Genomic DNA, 14,747 nt, shown 5'->3' with positions numbered 1-14,747 from the left:
TGGTAGCTGGTGTAATGTTACCATATTTAAAGCAACCAATGAGTTTGAGTTTACTCCCTAAAATGCCTTCATGACTTCAAATGTTTCAGCTGGTCACTTAAACTAAAACAACAAAGGACATGAATAGAACAAGTTGGGAGCAGCTAACACTGTTAGCTCACAAATTTAAAAATCACCAAATAAAAGCATACTTTCAGTTTATTTCAGAATGTACAAGGTCTTACATAATTGCATACATTGCTTTGTCTTTACTTGATTTTTTTCCAGCTCTGTTGCAGAAGTTGCATTGGTTTGCAGAATTTATTTAATACAAAAAAGAAAATTCAGAAGATGCCACTGAAATGGAGTATTTCGAAAACGCCCAGCACAGGGCATGAATTGAAAGGAGCAAAGGTGTTAGAATCTACAGCTTTGTACGAGTTCTGTACAGTGACGCACCCTGGTCAGCAAAACGACGCAAAATCCAGTCTGTCGGGTCAATCGGATCGACCACTTGCGACAGCGAGGGATTTCAATCCCGTGCAATATGCAGATTGATGCCACTGAAACATTTGCCCATACTTTCACAGCAAGGAGAAATGACCACGTCCACAATTGTCCCCCAGATGGCCTGAATGGAAGGCATATTCATCAAGCAGTTCTTGATACAGGGCATGACACACCTGAAGAAAGGGTGACGATGGAAACAAGTTATTAAAAGTAATAGCATGATGTCACACAGTAGACTTCGCAACAATAAGAACAACGTACTACTATGTTTGCATATTCTGTTGTGCTGCTGCAAGTAAGAATGTCATTTTTCGATCTGGGACATATGACAATAAAACACTTGACTCTTGACTCTTGAGTCATAAAGTTGTACAGAAAATGCTGGAGTAACTCAGCTGGACAGGCAGCATCTCGGGAGAGAAGGAATTGGTGACGTTTCGGGATGAGACCCTTCTTCTTCGGAATATTAGGAATATTATGACTGATGCCCTTACACTGAGAACAAAGCTCGGACTGGATCCAGAGCAGTACTGAGGGAACACGGCGCTATTTTTAGTTCTATCTTTTGCATCAGATATTAAAGCCAGGCTAAATGCCCGACCAAGTGTATGCAAACACTCATTTGGCACTGTTTCAAAGAGCAGGGACCTATACCTCGTCCTGGCCATTATACCCTTTAACCTATGTCACGAAAACGTGATCTGGGCAAGAATTACAATGCATCGGTGATGCATGGCTGTCCAAATAGCTATTACACTGCAAATATTGGAGCAGTATCTACACATCCGTTGTCTGAGGAGGATAGGTTGGGTTGCCTAGGCTTGTAGATGAGGGTATTTAGAAGAGTGAGAGGGGATTTGATTGAAACATATAACTGCTGAGGGATCTTGGCAGAGTGGTTGTGGAGAAGCAGTGTTATCTTGCAGAAGAAACTAATTGTTATTGTTTAGTTTAGTTTTGTTTGGAGATACAGCGTGGAAACAGGCCCTTCAGCCCACCGAGTCCGCACCAACCTGCGATCCCCGCACACTAACACTAGGGACAATTTACAATTTTACCGAAACCAATTAGCCTACAAACCTGTACGTCTTTGGGTCGTGGGAAGAAACCGGAGCACCCGGAGAAATTCCACGCAGGTTATGGGGAGAACAAACAAACTCCGTACAGAATCAAATCTGGGTCTCTGGCGCTATGAACCAGTAATTCTACCGCTGCACCACCATGCCGCCCTAATTGGTTTAAATAATTTTAGGCCAAGCTGTGGAAAATATTTGCAGTTAGAGGCTCTCCAGTCTTTGGAACTATCTTCCTCAAAGGCAGTGGAAGCAAAGCAGTAACGCAGCGGTAGAGTTGCTGCCTTACAGCGAATGTAGCGCCGGAGACTCAGGTTCGATCCTGACTAAGGGCGCCGTCTATACGGAGTTTGTACGTTCTCCCCGTGACCTGCTTGGGTTTTCTCCGAGATCTTCGGTTTCCTCCCACACTCCAAAGACGTATAGGTATGTAGGTTAATTGACTGGGTAAATGTAAAAAATTGTTCCTAGTGTGTGTAGGATAGTGTTAATGTGCGGGGATCACTGGGCGGCGCGGACTCGGTGGGCCGAAGAGCCTGTTTCCGCGCTGTATCTCTAAATCTAAAATCTAAAAAGTCTTTGAATATTTTAAAGGCAGAGTAGAATGCTATTTGTTAACCAAGAGGGTGACAGGTTACTGCGAGTAGATAAAAATGTGGAACTGAGGTTACGATCAAACCATTCATAATACAATAGAATGGCAGAGCAGCTTAAAGGGTCATGTGACTTACTCTTGCACTAATTCATGTGTTGTATATTGTTTCACACATGTACTCAGTACAGCAGCCAATATGTTTCCCAATCCTTTAACATGTACATTGCTCTCGTTTCATGATATCATGTGGCACAAATAGAATTGGTTACAGACTGGAGTGTGGGGATCTCAGAAGGAAAGCCACACTGTAATGCCCCTCGAGAATCTAACATCCCACATCATTCTAGTCTTCAGATCCAACCATTTTAGTCTCTCAGGACTAAACAATCCTCTCATTCCAGGAATTTGTTTAATGAATCTCTTTTGGACTGCCATCAAAGCTAGCATATCCTTTCTGAAATTAGGGGACTTTAGCTATACCCAGGTCTGGCCCCACATAAACAATGGTTCTCTGTTCCTGAACTCCAACCCCCTCATGTTTAAGGTCAATATGCCATGTCTTCCTAACTACACGCTGCACCTGCCTGCTAACTTTATACGATTTATGCTCAAGAATGCTTAGTAGTATCTCCAAAATGTCATCCCTGCCAAGATTCTCAAACCGCCAGGAAGCTTCCGCTCCAAAACGTATGTGCGGATGTCTGCTGATACTCCTCTCAAGGCCCAGAGCATGGTTACACTATGAAGAATGGCCTCAGCTCAGGTAAAGGAAACTCCCAGCCTACTCTAGGGAGGGTTAATACCTTTAGAGCAGGAGGGAAGGAAGTGGGACAATGTTAGTCAAAATAAAACACTAAAGGTTGGATCCATTATGTATATTCAGAAACTTCACCAGCTACTTAACAGAAACCATGGACACTAATCAATGAACTCTGCATATGTTAAACTCACCAGATATGCAGACAACTCAAAATAGCAAAGATAATTCCAGAGAATAAAGCCACAGGTACAGCGAAAATAAGAGAGATGATTCTATAGCACCATAATTTGGATACTTCGAATAAGGCGTCACTCCAAATCCAGATTTTGTCAAAACTGTGCATCGAATCAGGTTCTGCGATCACATCTTCAAAGTTTACCTTAATGGAGAAAAATACAATAAAGTTAACAAAATAAATTGATGAAGGCAGGCTGGTAGATGTTGTCTATATGGACTTTAGTAGCCATTTGGCAAGGTACCCCAATATAAAAGTTAAAGCTCATTTGGGCTGGCTAATTGGATGCAAAATTGGTTTGGTAGTAGGAGGCAGAGTGGAGTAGCGCAAGGATGCTCTTTCCATTTTCTGTGACTTCCTATCAGAATCGGCGCTGGAACCAATGTTGTTTGTCACATATATTAACAACTTGGAAGTGAGTGCAGGAACTCTGATGCATACACTTCCTGAAGAGGCGACAATTAGAGGAGAGAAAGGTTGTCTGAGGCTACAACAAGATGGGCAGTTGATGACAGCAATCGCAGATGGAAATTAATCCTGAAAAGTGTGAGCTGATGCATTTTGAAAAGTCAAATAGTGGCAGGAGACATAAAGTAAATGACAGTGCTCTAATGAATGTTGAAGAACAGGGAGACCGAAGGGACTAATTCCGTAGTTTCTTGTAAGTGGCCCTGAAGGTTGAAAGGGTGGTAAATAAGACATTTGACATGCTTGCCTTCATAAGTCATAACATAGAATATAAGAGTTGAGATGTTATGTTGCAAGTTTACAAAATGCTAGTCAGACTGCCCATAGAGTATTGAGTACAGTTCTGGTCAGCACATTATTAGATCTTCAATGGGTTCCTGCCCCAACGTTTAACATTTTAATTATTGTGCTTGAATCCTTTCAAGTCTTAATCCTTAAGTTATCCAGTGCCTCCATCATTCAAACAAACACTCTAACCTCTGTGTTGAACCACCAATCCCCACCCTGCCTTGACTCACCACAGGCTAAATCCTGGGATGACTAGGCTAATTTCCAGGGGGAATGAGTTAATTCCTGGAATGAGAGGGTTGTCTTATCAAGCTCAGAAAATTGGATGCATTTGCTTTGGAGTTGAAGAGAATGAAGATAATCCCATTGAATTATATAAGATCCTAAGGGAGATGTTGAGATGTCTCCACGAGTGGAGAAACTTGAATGAGGGGACTTTGTTGCAGGGGACAGACATTTAAAACCAAGGTGCTTTGGAACTTCTTCTTAAAGAGGATGGTGAACCTCTTGAATTTTTTGCCCCAGGATTATGGAGATAATGGAAGTATTAAAGAGGAAGCAGACAAATTCTTGAAAGATCAAGGAATTTAGGGCTATGGCACAGAAGGGGAGATGAGGCCAGAGTAGATCATCCATGATCATATGGAATAGGGAGGCAGGCTTGAGGGATCAAGTGATCATGCTCTTATTTTCTTGTTTTCTTATGTTCTTATCCCTTCAGCCACTTGGCTCATGAACACAAACTGGCACTATATTGCGAGGAGAAGCCACTGCACCATATAGTGTGTTCTAAGAGCTGTGGTATTGATTCCTGAACCGGCCCACTTTCTGTTAACACTGCGGAATGTATTAAGTGCAGCCCATAAATTATTATTCCCGGTAGATGATTAAAATACTCAGATATCATTCCTGTGCCTGCTATTTTAGTGGAGACATTATCCTGTTCAAAATAAATGACTTTTGGCCTAAATCAAAACAACATAGGGAAACGTCATGTATCGGATAAATGTTTGCAGTGTATTATTGTCAATGCCAACTACTTGCACATATTCAGCTTTCTTCATTTTTCTAACTGTAAATGTTGAATATTCCACATACAGCCATGGGTTAAGTGCTACTCTAGTCTCACTGTGAGGGCTTGATATGATCAGGGTTGCTGGTTGCTGCAACAGCTGTGCTGGTATTTTTATCTTCCAGAATGAAATAATTGCTGTTAAGCAGCGACACATGGAGAGGCAGTGGGTGGTGGGGAGAGGAGAGGAGAGGGCCAAATAGATCCTCCAGCTGGGCATCTAGATGGTACAAATGAAAGTTTTTAAAACAACCATTTATATTAGAAGCTTAAATGTACTGAAGCATCCCCCAGGCATGTCACAGAAATATTTTAGGACAAAAAAAGTTGGCACTGAACTAGTAAGAATTTACCAAGCTGATGACCACAAGTTTTATGGAGAAGCTAGAAGAGAGAAGGAGAGAGAGAGTGAGAGAGAGTGAGAGAGAGCGAGAGCGAGAGCGAGAGCGAGAGCGAGAGAGAGAGAGAGAGAGAGAGAGAGAGAGAGAGAGAGAGAGAGAGAGAGAGAGAGAGAGAGAGAGAGAGAGAGAGAGAGAGAGAGAGAGAGAGAGAGAGAGAGAGAGAGAGAGAGAGAGAGAGAGAGAGAGAGAGAGAGAGAGAGAGAGAGCAAGCAAAATTGAGAGAGAGATATGTGGGTGAGGGTGTGGGTGAAAGAGGGAGAGAGAGAGGGGAGAGAGGAGGGGATGGGTGATGGAGGGAAAGAAGGAGAGAGGTGGGAGAAAGAAGGAGAGGGATGGGAAGAGAGGGGGAAAGGTGAGAGGGAGAGAGAGCAAGAAAGAGAGAGAGGGGGGGGAAAGAGAGAGGAGAGGAAAAAGAGTGAGAGAGAGAGTGAGGGACAGAGGAGAGAGCTGGAAAGGATTTATGAAAATGCGAAACATTCATTCACAGACAGTGAGAAACAATTCAAGAGCAGAAAAGCACACACACGGTAGCTGCCCAAGTGAACTGCCCCACAATCTGCAACCTGCTGCCCTGGCATGTCCATTACTCTGCAATTACCGGCCTGGGCTCAATGAAAAGTGTCAAAGGTAACATCAGTTTACTTTAAAAAATGAGGTGCTAACTGTGGAAACAGCCCATGTCCACATCCTTGATAAACAGCAGAAGCAGTAATAGGCTGCACACCCTGTACATCAAAGCTGAACGGCCGCAAAAGAATCCTAGCTGTGCTGCTGAAGACAGACAAACAATAGCTGCTGCACCAGTAAACACCTGCCATTCATCCCCCAACAGTGAACAATTGCCCAGTTAGGTCAGGTATATCTTGTCCAGAAATATGCAAATCTCATCAATCCACTTGCAAGCATGCCAAAGATTGGAATGTGGTGCAAATGAAAATATCAAGCAGCACTTACACACCAATAATCTGCTCACCAGTGCTGTTGTAATTCACTTGAACTAGTTGACTCTAAAATCATCATAGCCTTACACAGATGAGACAGTGACATCGAGGCAGCTTTTAACAAATTGTGGCATTAAGTAGGTTTTTTTGTCACATAGTGAGGGCCGGGAAGGCGTTGCCAGGGGTGGTGGTGGAGGCAGATACGATAGTGGCATTTGAGGTATTTAGATAGGCACATGGAAGTGCAGGTAATGGAGGGCTATGGATCATGTACAGGCAGATGTGAACTTGGCATCATGTTCAGCACAAACATTGAGGGGCAAAGGGCCTGTTCCTGTGATGTATTTTTCTATACAGTATGTGTAGGAAACAACTGCAGATGCAACCAAAGATGGACACAAAATGCTGGAGTAACTCAACAGGTGAGGCAGAACCTCTGGAGAAAAGGAATAGGTAATGTTTCAGGATGAGAAGAAGAGTCTAAAGAATGGTCTCGACCTGAAATGTCACCTATTCCTTTTCTCTAGAGATACTGCCTGACCCGCTGAACATTTGTGTCTATCTTCTGTACTGTTCTATTATCTATTAAGGAATGCTCATAACATTAAACTGTGCAGAAATTAGGGGGAAACTTTCCATTGGCCGCGAGTGTGGCTGTGTTAGTTGACAACAAACAACTTAGACCCAGGATATCTCTGCAGGAGGCCGTCCTGACACAGTCATCAATGGAGTTGGAAATGAGACTCTTCACAAATGGTTGCAGCGTTTAGTTCCATTCACAACTCCTCAGATAACAAAACAGTTCGGTGACGTGGAGTAAAATCTGGACAACATTCAAGCATTTGCTGGCAGTGTTGAATAACGTTTGTGTCACCAAAGAGGAAGGCAAGAGAGAATCTAACCATTTCTCCTCTACATTTCATGGCATTACCAGTGTCCAAACCCATGCCATCAACACCCATGAGTCCACCATTGACAAGAGAACCAGCAACATAGTCATAGATTGCAGGAGGAGGTTCTTCAGCCTTTCAAAACTGTGCCAACCATCAAACAGCCATTTACACTAATCTCATTTTATTAAAATCACTGAATCACGGAGCTATAAAGCTCTGAATCCTGTCCATGCCAATCAAGTAGGCATACTGGGCTAGTCCCATTTGCCTGCATTTGGTCCACAGCCCTCTAAATCCTTCCTATCCATATATTTGTCCAAATGGTAAAAGTCATAATAGTATCCGTTTCTATAGCTTCTTCTGGCACCTCAGTCCAGATATGAACTCTCCTCTGAGTGAAAACATTGCCCCCGAGGTCCCTCTTAAATCTCTTTCCACTCATCTTGTCCTCTAGTTTTAGAATCATCTGCCATGGGGAAAGAAACAGTGAGCATTCACTTGATCCATGCCCCTCATGATCTTAGACACCTCAACGGGTCACACCTCAGTCTCCTACACTCCAAAGGAAAACGTCCCAGCCCATCCAAGCTTTGCCTATACCTCTCGCCTGCAAGCCCAGGTAATATCCTGGTGAATCCTCTCTGCACCTTTTCCACCTTAATTACATCCATCCTATTGCTGGTTGACCAGAACTGCAGAAAACACTCCACGTGTGGTCTCACTAATAACCCAAATAGCTGCATCATGATGTCCCAACCTTTGTACCAAATACCCTTCCCAATGAAGGCAAGTACCTTCTTCACCACACTGTCCACCCAACTTGCCAGTTTAGGCAACCATGCACCTGCACTCCCAGATCTCTTTCTGCTGCAACACTCTCCAGATCTCTACCATTTATTGTGGAAGTCCTGTCCTGGTTTGACAAATCAAAGTGCAACACCTCACACCTGTCAGACTATAATTCCATTTGCCATTCCTTGGAACACCTCCCCAACTCGTCCAGATCCTGTTGTAAATTTAGACATATTTTCTTACTGTCCAATTTTAGTAACATCTGCAAATTTCCTAACAATGTTAACTATACTGTCATCCAAATCATTAATGTATGTAATAAACAGCAGTTGACCCACCACTGATCCCTGCCGCACTCCACTGGTCATGGTCCAGCAATCAGAAAAACAATCCTCCACAACAACCCTTTGACTCCTTCCACCAAGTCAATGTTGAATCCAATTCGCTATCTCACCTTCTCAAAGTCCATATAGACCTCATCCACTGCCCTGTCCTCATTAATTCTCTTGGTGACCTCTTCAAAAATCTCTATCAGATTTATGAGCCATGATTTCCCACACATAAAGCCATGCTGACCATCCCAAATCAGTCTTTGCCAATCCAAATGCTAGTAGATCCTATCCCTTCGAATCCCCTCCAACAAATTTCCCACCATTGACATCAGGCTCACCGACCTGTAATTCCCTGGTTTCTTCTTGCTGCCCTTCTTAAATAAACAGTAAAATATCAGCCACCCTCCAGTCTTCCTGGCGTTCACTGCTGGCTAACAATGATGCAAATATCTCTGCAAGGGACTCTGTCATTTCATCATTAGCTTCCCACAAGATCCAAAGCTGCACTCGGTCAGGCCTTGGGGATTCATCCACCTTAATGCGCTTTAAAGCAACCAATAACATCTTTCGTAGTTCGTAGATAATCGAAGACATTGCAATTCCTATACCTCCTTTCCTTAGCTTCCATGATCTATTCCTCAGTAAAAACAGATGAGAAATATTCATTTAATTTCTCCCACATCACGTGGATGCCCCACAGAGACAGCCATGCTGATCTTTAAGGGGACCTATTATTTTCCCCTTTTAGTATTAAAACACCTGTATAATCCCTTGGGATTTTCTTTTACCTTGCCTGCCAGCTCAACTTCTCAACTATGCCCTCCTGGTTGCCTTCTTAAGTCTCCTCCAACATTCTCGCAGCGATTTGCTTGATTTCAACTGCCTAAATCTGACATTTGCTTCCTTTAAACCTGATCAGAGCCTCAACGTCTCTCGTCAACCAGGGTTCCATAAACTTGCTGGCCTTGCCCTTCACCCTGAGAGGAACATGTTCCCTGTGTACTCTTGATGTTTCACTTTTGAAAGTCTGCCACTTGCCAGCCATCCCTTTACCTGCAGAGTCTCCCAATCGATCTCTGCAATTTCCTGCCCAATGGCTATAAAGTCAGTCTTGCCCCACTTAAGACCTTAACCTGTGGGCCAGTCCTATCCTTCTCTATAACCACTACAACTACTTTAAAACTAGTAGAGTTCTGTGGTCACTTGCCCTACCTCATTCCAACAGGAGGTCAGGTGTTGTACACCTTCTAGAAGGGCCCTCCATATATTGTTTAAGAAAGCTTTTTTGGAACATTTAACAAATTCCATCCCGTCCAGGCCTTTTCCGCTCCAGGAGACCCAGTCACCATTAGGGAAGTTGAAATCTGTCACTATTCGCCCCACCTTCATATCTTCTGCCCTCCACCTCAGATTCTAACACTTACCTACATGTTAAGGACAAGTTACTAATACTACAATCAATGTGAATTGTGCTGGAATTGATGACTGCAGACCTAACAATGCTCACGAATTACAGCATCTGGCAACACGAAGCACCCTGCTTGACTGCCATCCCATTCACTAGCCTAACCATTCACTGTCTCCACCAGCATTGTGTCATGGCTGTAGTCTTGAACATCTGCAGAAACTTGCCAAGTCTGTAACCGCTCACTTCCAAATTCCCCAAGTCACAGACCATTCTGATCATTATTCGTAAGGTCATAAGTGATAGGAGTAGAATTAGGCGATTCGACCCATCGTCTACTCCGCCATTCAATCATGGCTGATCTATCTCTCCCTCCTAACCCCATTCTCCTGCTTTCTCCCGATTACCTCTGACACCTGCACTAATCAAGAATCTATCTCTGCCTTAAAAATACCACTGACTTGGCCTCCTCAGCCTTCTGTGGCAAAGAATTCCACAGATTCACCACTCTCTGACTAAATAAATTTCTCCTCATCTCCTTCCTAAAAAAACGTCCTTTAATTCTGAGGCGATGACCTCGAGTCTTAGACCCTCCCACCAGTGGAAACATCTTCTCCACATCCACTCTATCTAAGCCTTTCACTATTCTGTATGTTTCAATTAGGTCGCCCCCATTCTTCTAAACTCAACACCAAGTCAAAATTCTGGAACCTCTTCTTTAAAAGCACTATGGAAGAAAGACTACAGCAATAGCTACAATGGTTCAAGAAGATGTCTCATCACAACCTTCTAAAGGGAAATTAAGATTGGGCATATAATGCTGGGAAAAAAAGTAAGATCCGGCAAAAGTAAGTTTCGGAATTACAAAGGTTGCTACCAAAGTTTCCAACCACCTACAAGGCAGGTGAGGAGTGAGATGGAATGCTCTCCACTTGCCTGGATTAGCTCAGGGCCAACAACAACTAAGAAATTCAACACTATTTCGGACAAAGGTGGCCATTTGACTGAACCCATTAACCAGATACAGCATTGAAAAACATGGAAGCAATGGATAAGGCAAATACTTAGCTCACCAGGCAGTATCTCTTGAGCAAGAAACCAAGTTAAGGTTTCAGGTTAATGAACTTTCATCATAACTGGAAACATTTAGAAACCAAACCAGATTTAAGTTGGAGAGAAAGGGTAAAGGGTGGAATAAATAAGAGGGTAGCAATCAAACATTCTGGAGGTGCAAATGTCGATGTTGCTGGCTGAGACAGAGTGGTAAAAGTTTATTAATTGCTGATGATTTGGTAGGAGGAGCCAAGGAGATGAATGAGGATAGGGGGAACACAAAATCAGTGTTTCTCAGTTGCTTATCCAAAGTGGAAAGGCTGGTTTTCTGAAATCGTTGAAACTTAAAACACTTGTCCCCTCATTAATGCCACGCAGTGGCTGCAGTGTATACCATCTCCAAAACTGAATGGCACCAAGGCTTGAGTAACAGGAGTGTATAGGTTATGAAGGGTATAGATAGAGTAGATAGTCAAAGTCTTTTCCCCATGGTCGGGACGTCAAAAGCAAAAGGGCATTGATTATCAAGTGAGAGAATGATGGTTCAAAGTGCTTCCTCACATCCGAATGCCCCAGGTGCAATGAATAGCCTCCCAGTCCCAGGCTCCAAGCAGTCATGTATAGGCCAGCAAGTCTTTCTTTTCCATAATTCTTGCTTCCATGGTTATCACACTTTTCCCACTGCCCAGTGTCCTACTGGCATTAGCCCAAACATGGATAATACAGCAACAGATCTTTGGGGGGGGGGGGGGGGGGAGCAGAGGATGGTGGAGTGGTTTTGCACGAGATTGAATTTTTCCAATTTTTACCACATTAATTAACATTTGACATAAAATCCAAATGGGTCACCACACAAAAAAATGAATTCCACAGATTCGCCACCCAGTGGCCAAAGAAATTCCTGCTCATATCCATTCTAAAAATATACCCTTTTATCCTGAGGCTGTGCACCTCTTGTCCAATACACTCCCACTACGGGAAACATCCTCTCCACATCCACTCTCCCTAGGCCTGTGGTGCTAGTAAATTGTGGCAAATCATTAAACTAATTGGAGCATGGATTCATTCATTCATTCACACGCAAGTATCAGTACAGCTAGACAATCAAATCATGATGTGGTGTTGTTTAATGCATCAACTGGGTTGTCTAACCTATGTATTGGTTTATAGTGATGGTGTTACAGATTGTTGTATGGAGTGGTTCACCTGAATGCATTGGGAAATTGTATATTGCAAGGGTAGCAATTGTTCTTCAGGTTCTACGTGTCCAGGTAGCATCAGCTTTTGAGATTCTCCATTATCCATCAGTAAAGACTCCATCAGGATACAGGTTCAGTTTAGTTCAGTTTAGTTTAGAGTCAAGTCAAGTCAAGTTTATTTGTCACATACACATACACGATGTGCAGTGAAATGAATTTTACAACGTGGAAATATGCCCTGTGGCCCACCAAGTCCACACCAACTTTCGATTGCCCGTACACTAGTTCAATGTTATCCCAATTTTGCATGCCACCCACCAGGGGCAATTTACGGAAGCCAATTAAACTACAAATCTGCATATCTTTGGAGTATGGGAGGAAACTGGAGCACCCAAAGAAACCGCACATGGTCACGGGGAGAATGTACAAATTCTGCGCCCGCAGTCAGGATCGAACCTGGGCCTGCAAATGTATTGTCTCTCCATTTCCCTCCACAGATGCTGCCTGGCCCACTGAGTTCCTACAACAGTTTCTTTTTAGCCCTGCAAATATATTGTTCATGGGAGAGATCCAGATAGGACGTGGCATCTCTGGAGACTCTGAGAGTAAGTGTTCTGATATAGCCACATATTTGCCTACTGCTCCCAGGATCGTTTCCCACCTGGCCCTGGGTGTAAGATGCCTTCAGTAATGATGTGTCACCAACAGTGCCGCCACTTGAAGCACCCACAGAACAAATGTCCCAGCATCTTAATGCTGGAGAAGCACTGCCTCTGAGTGGTAGCACACTCTGTAGACCTTGAAAGTGTCTGAGCAGATTGCAGCCTGCTCTGAAGGTGTTCAATTAGGTCACCCAACATCAGCAGAGTATACCCTAAAATAGTGAAAAAACTAATATATTGGCGTAATGTGTTCCTTGTATTGCAGAGATTGATCATCAATGGTTATAGCACGCTTCCTATTCCTATGTCGGTCCATACATGCAGAGGCGTGTTACACAAATAATAGCATCAATTGGTGCATGCGTGGCACTGGGAAAATATCAGACATGCTAGAGTAGACATTGCACAGGGATGCCCAGTCTAATTCCATATCTGCGCTATTTCATCTGAAAATAATTTCCACCAGTCTACTTTGGGTAAAAACAAATTAGGTCCTGTAACCTCTAACAAACATGAGTGACACCATCTAACTTCTAGAATACTTGTCTTTCCTTTCAATGGCATGCCCACCTTAAACATTCATACTTTAGGTGCTAAATTATCAAAAGATAGAATGCATTTATAGTGCAATGAAATAGCTCAGAGAAATTACATACCACTCAAAAAGACACAAAGTGCTGGAGTAACTCAGCGGGTCAGGCAGCATCCCTGGAGAACATGGATAGATGATGTTTAGAAAGGAACTGCAGATGTTGGTTTATACCGAAGATAGACACAAAGTGCTGGAGTAACTCAGCGGGTTAGGCAGTATCTCTGGAGAAAAAGGATGGGTGATGTTTCTGGTTGGGACCCTTCTTCACTCATCCTTTTTCTCCAGAGATGCTGCCTGACCTGCGGAGTTACTCCAGCACTTTGTGTCTATATTCCGTGTAAACCAGCATCTGCAGTTCCTTCCTACACACTTTCACTATTATAGTCTGTTATAATACTAATATAACTGATAATTTGTTGCACATTTATTTGTGGTAACGTTGCATTTAATGTGCCTTTAAAGTGGCATCAAGCAAGAGTGTCATTATTCCAGTTCCGGTCCACGTGACAAGTAAACACTCATGACTCTCTTGTATCTTGACTAATCCTTTAGCCCAAACTCTCTTCAAGTGAAGCTCCCAGCCCGGGTGGAGCTTCCAAAAATATGCTCTTTGTATTTTTCAGTGGTCGGCCTTAAAGGGGGGTTTGACTTCCACCAGCTTAAGGTTAGGGCCAGCTCTCTGATTGCACTGCGCTATCCCCTTCCCACTCTGCATGCAGCCTTGCTTGTACAGGCCCTGGTAAAGGCCAAGCAGAACTCACCTTTAAATGGGCATTGACACCTCTGGGGTCCCGGTCTTCCACCGACGTGATCTGCCCTTTGTCTGCTGGAACATTTTGATCTGGTTGCCCTTGCTCCTCGTCAAGGTCAATTTTGGTTTCGTTCAAGTGCTCGTCGGTGAGCATGCTTGCACATCCGACTGTGGGGCGTCAGTGCTGGGGCAGGCGGGACAGGCAGCAACTGTAGCGGGAGCTCTGCACGGAGTTGCAGAGGCTGCAGACCCAGCCCATGTAAACCTATAGCTGTGTCGGACAGCCCGTGCTATGTGATCAGCCTGTTCACTGGCATCAGCTGTTCCCGCAGCACCAGAGAATATTCTGCCTCTGACATATCGGGGAAAGGAATGCTTGATGCAATGCTGTGTGCCAATGGCAGCCGGCTTTGGCGTTTTCAGCCTAATGCTGAATAAATACAGATTATTTGGACCATGGGCTGTAGATTTTTCTTACTAAATATAGACTTTGTCCTCCGAGTGCTAATGAAAGTGGAAGCATTTCATGAGAGACTGCAGTATTCCAACAATCAAACTGACCTGCATCCATATTAACTGCTGCTCCACCAGCCCACCTCCTTCTCAATCACCAAATCTTACCCCAATGGCAACTGGTGAGTTTGAAAATATTGGTATTAGTTTATTATGGCCACGTATACCGCAATGCAGCAAAAAACTTTGTTTTGCATGCTCTCCAGGCAAATCTTACCATGCATGAGTCTACA

The 14,747-nt window shown here is 43.6% G+C and overlaps 1 protein-coding gene across 1 annotated transcript; it reads right to left on the bottom strand.

Annotated features, from left to right (window-relative positions):
* Positions 1-511: 511 nt before the first annotated feature.
* LOC144601642 (caveolin-2-like) lies at positions 512-14,155 on the bottom strand. The gene is made up of 3 exons (XM_078413871.1): positions 14,012-14,155; positions 3,109-3,296; positions 512-662 (listed from the first exon to the last, which is right to left on the bottom strand). The coding sequence occupies exons 1-3, from the start codon at positions 14,153-14,155 to the stop codon at positions 512-514; spliced, it is 483 nt and encodes a 160-aa protein (XP_078269997.1).
* Positions 14,156-14,747: the final 592 nt, after the last annotated feature.

The sequence above is a fragment of the Rhinoraja longicauda genome, chromosome 17 (assembly GCF_053455715.1).
Source record: "Rhinoraja longicauda isolate Sanriku21f chromosome 17, sRhiLon1.1, whole genome shotgun sequence".
In the NCBI taxonomy this organism is placed as follows: domain Eukaryota; kingdom Metazoa; phylum Chordata; class Chondrichthyes; order Rajiformes; family Arhynchobatidae; genus Rhinoraja; species Rhinoraja longicauda.
Note: the sequence above shows the minus strand (reverse complement) of the source record. Positions and strands in the feature narration are given on the sequence as shown.

What these genes read in the sequence shown, in the direction of transcription:
- LOC144601642 (XM_078413871.1), bottom strand. Translation starts at nt 14,155, where the DNA reads ATGCTCACCGACGAGCACTTGAACGAAACCAAAATTGACCTTGACGAG. An exon ending in GTGTCAATGCCCATTTAAAG is followed by an intron (nt 3,297 to 14,011) that starts GTGAGTTCTGCT and finishes TTCTCCATTAAG; the next exon opens with GTAAACTTTGAAGATGTGAT. An exon ending in TTGAGTTGTCTGCATATCTG is followed by an intron (nt 663 to 3,108) that starts GTGAGTTTAACA and finishes CCCTTTCTTCAG; the next exon opens with GTGTGTCATGCCCTGTATCA.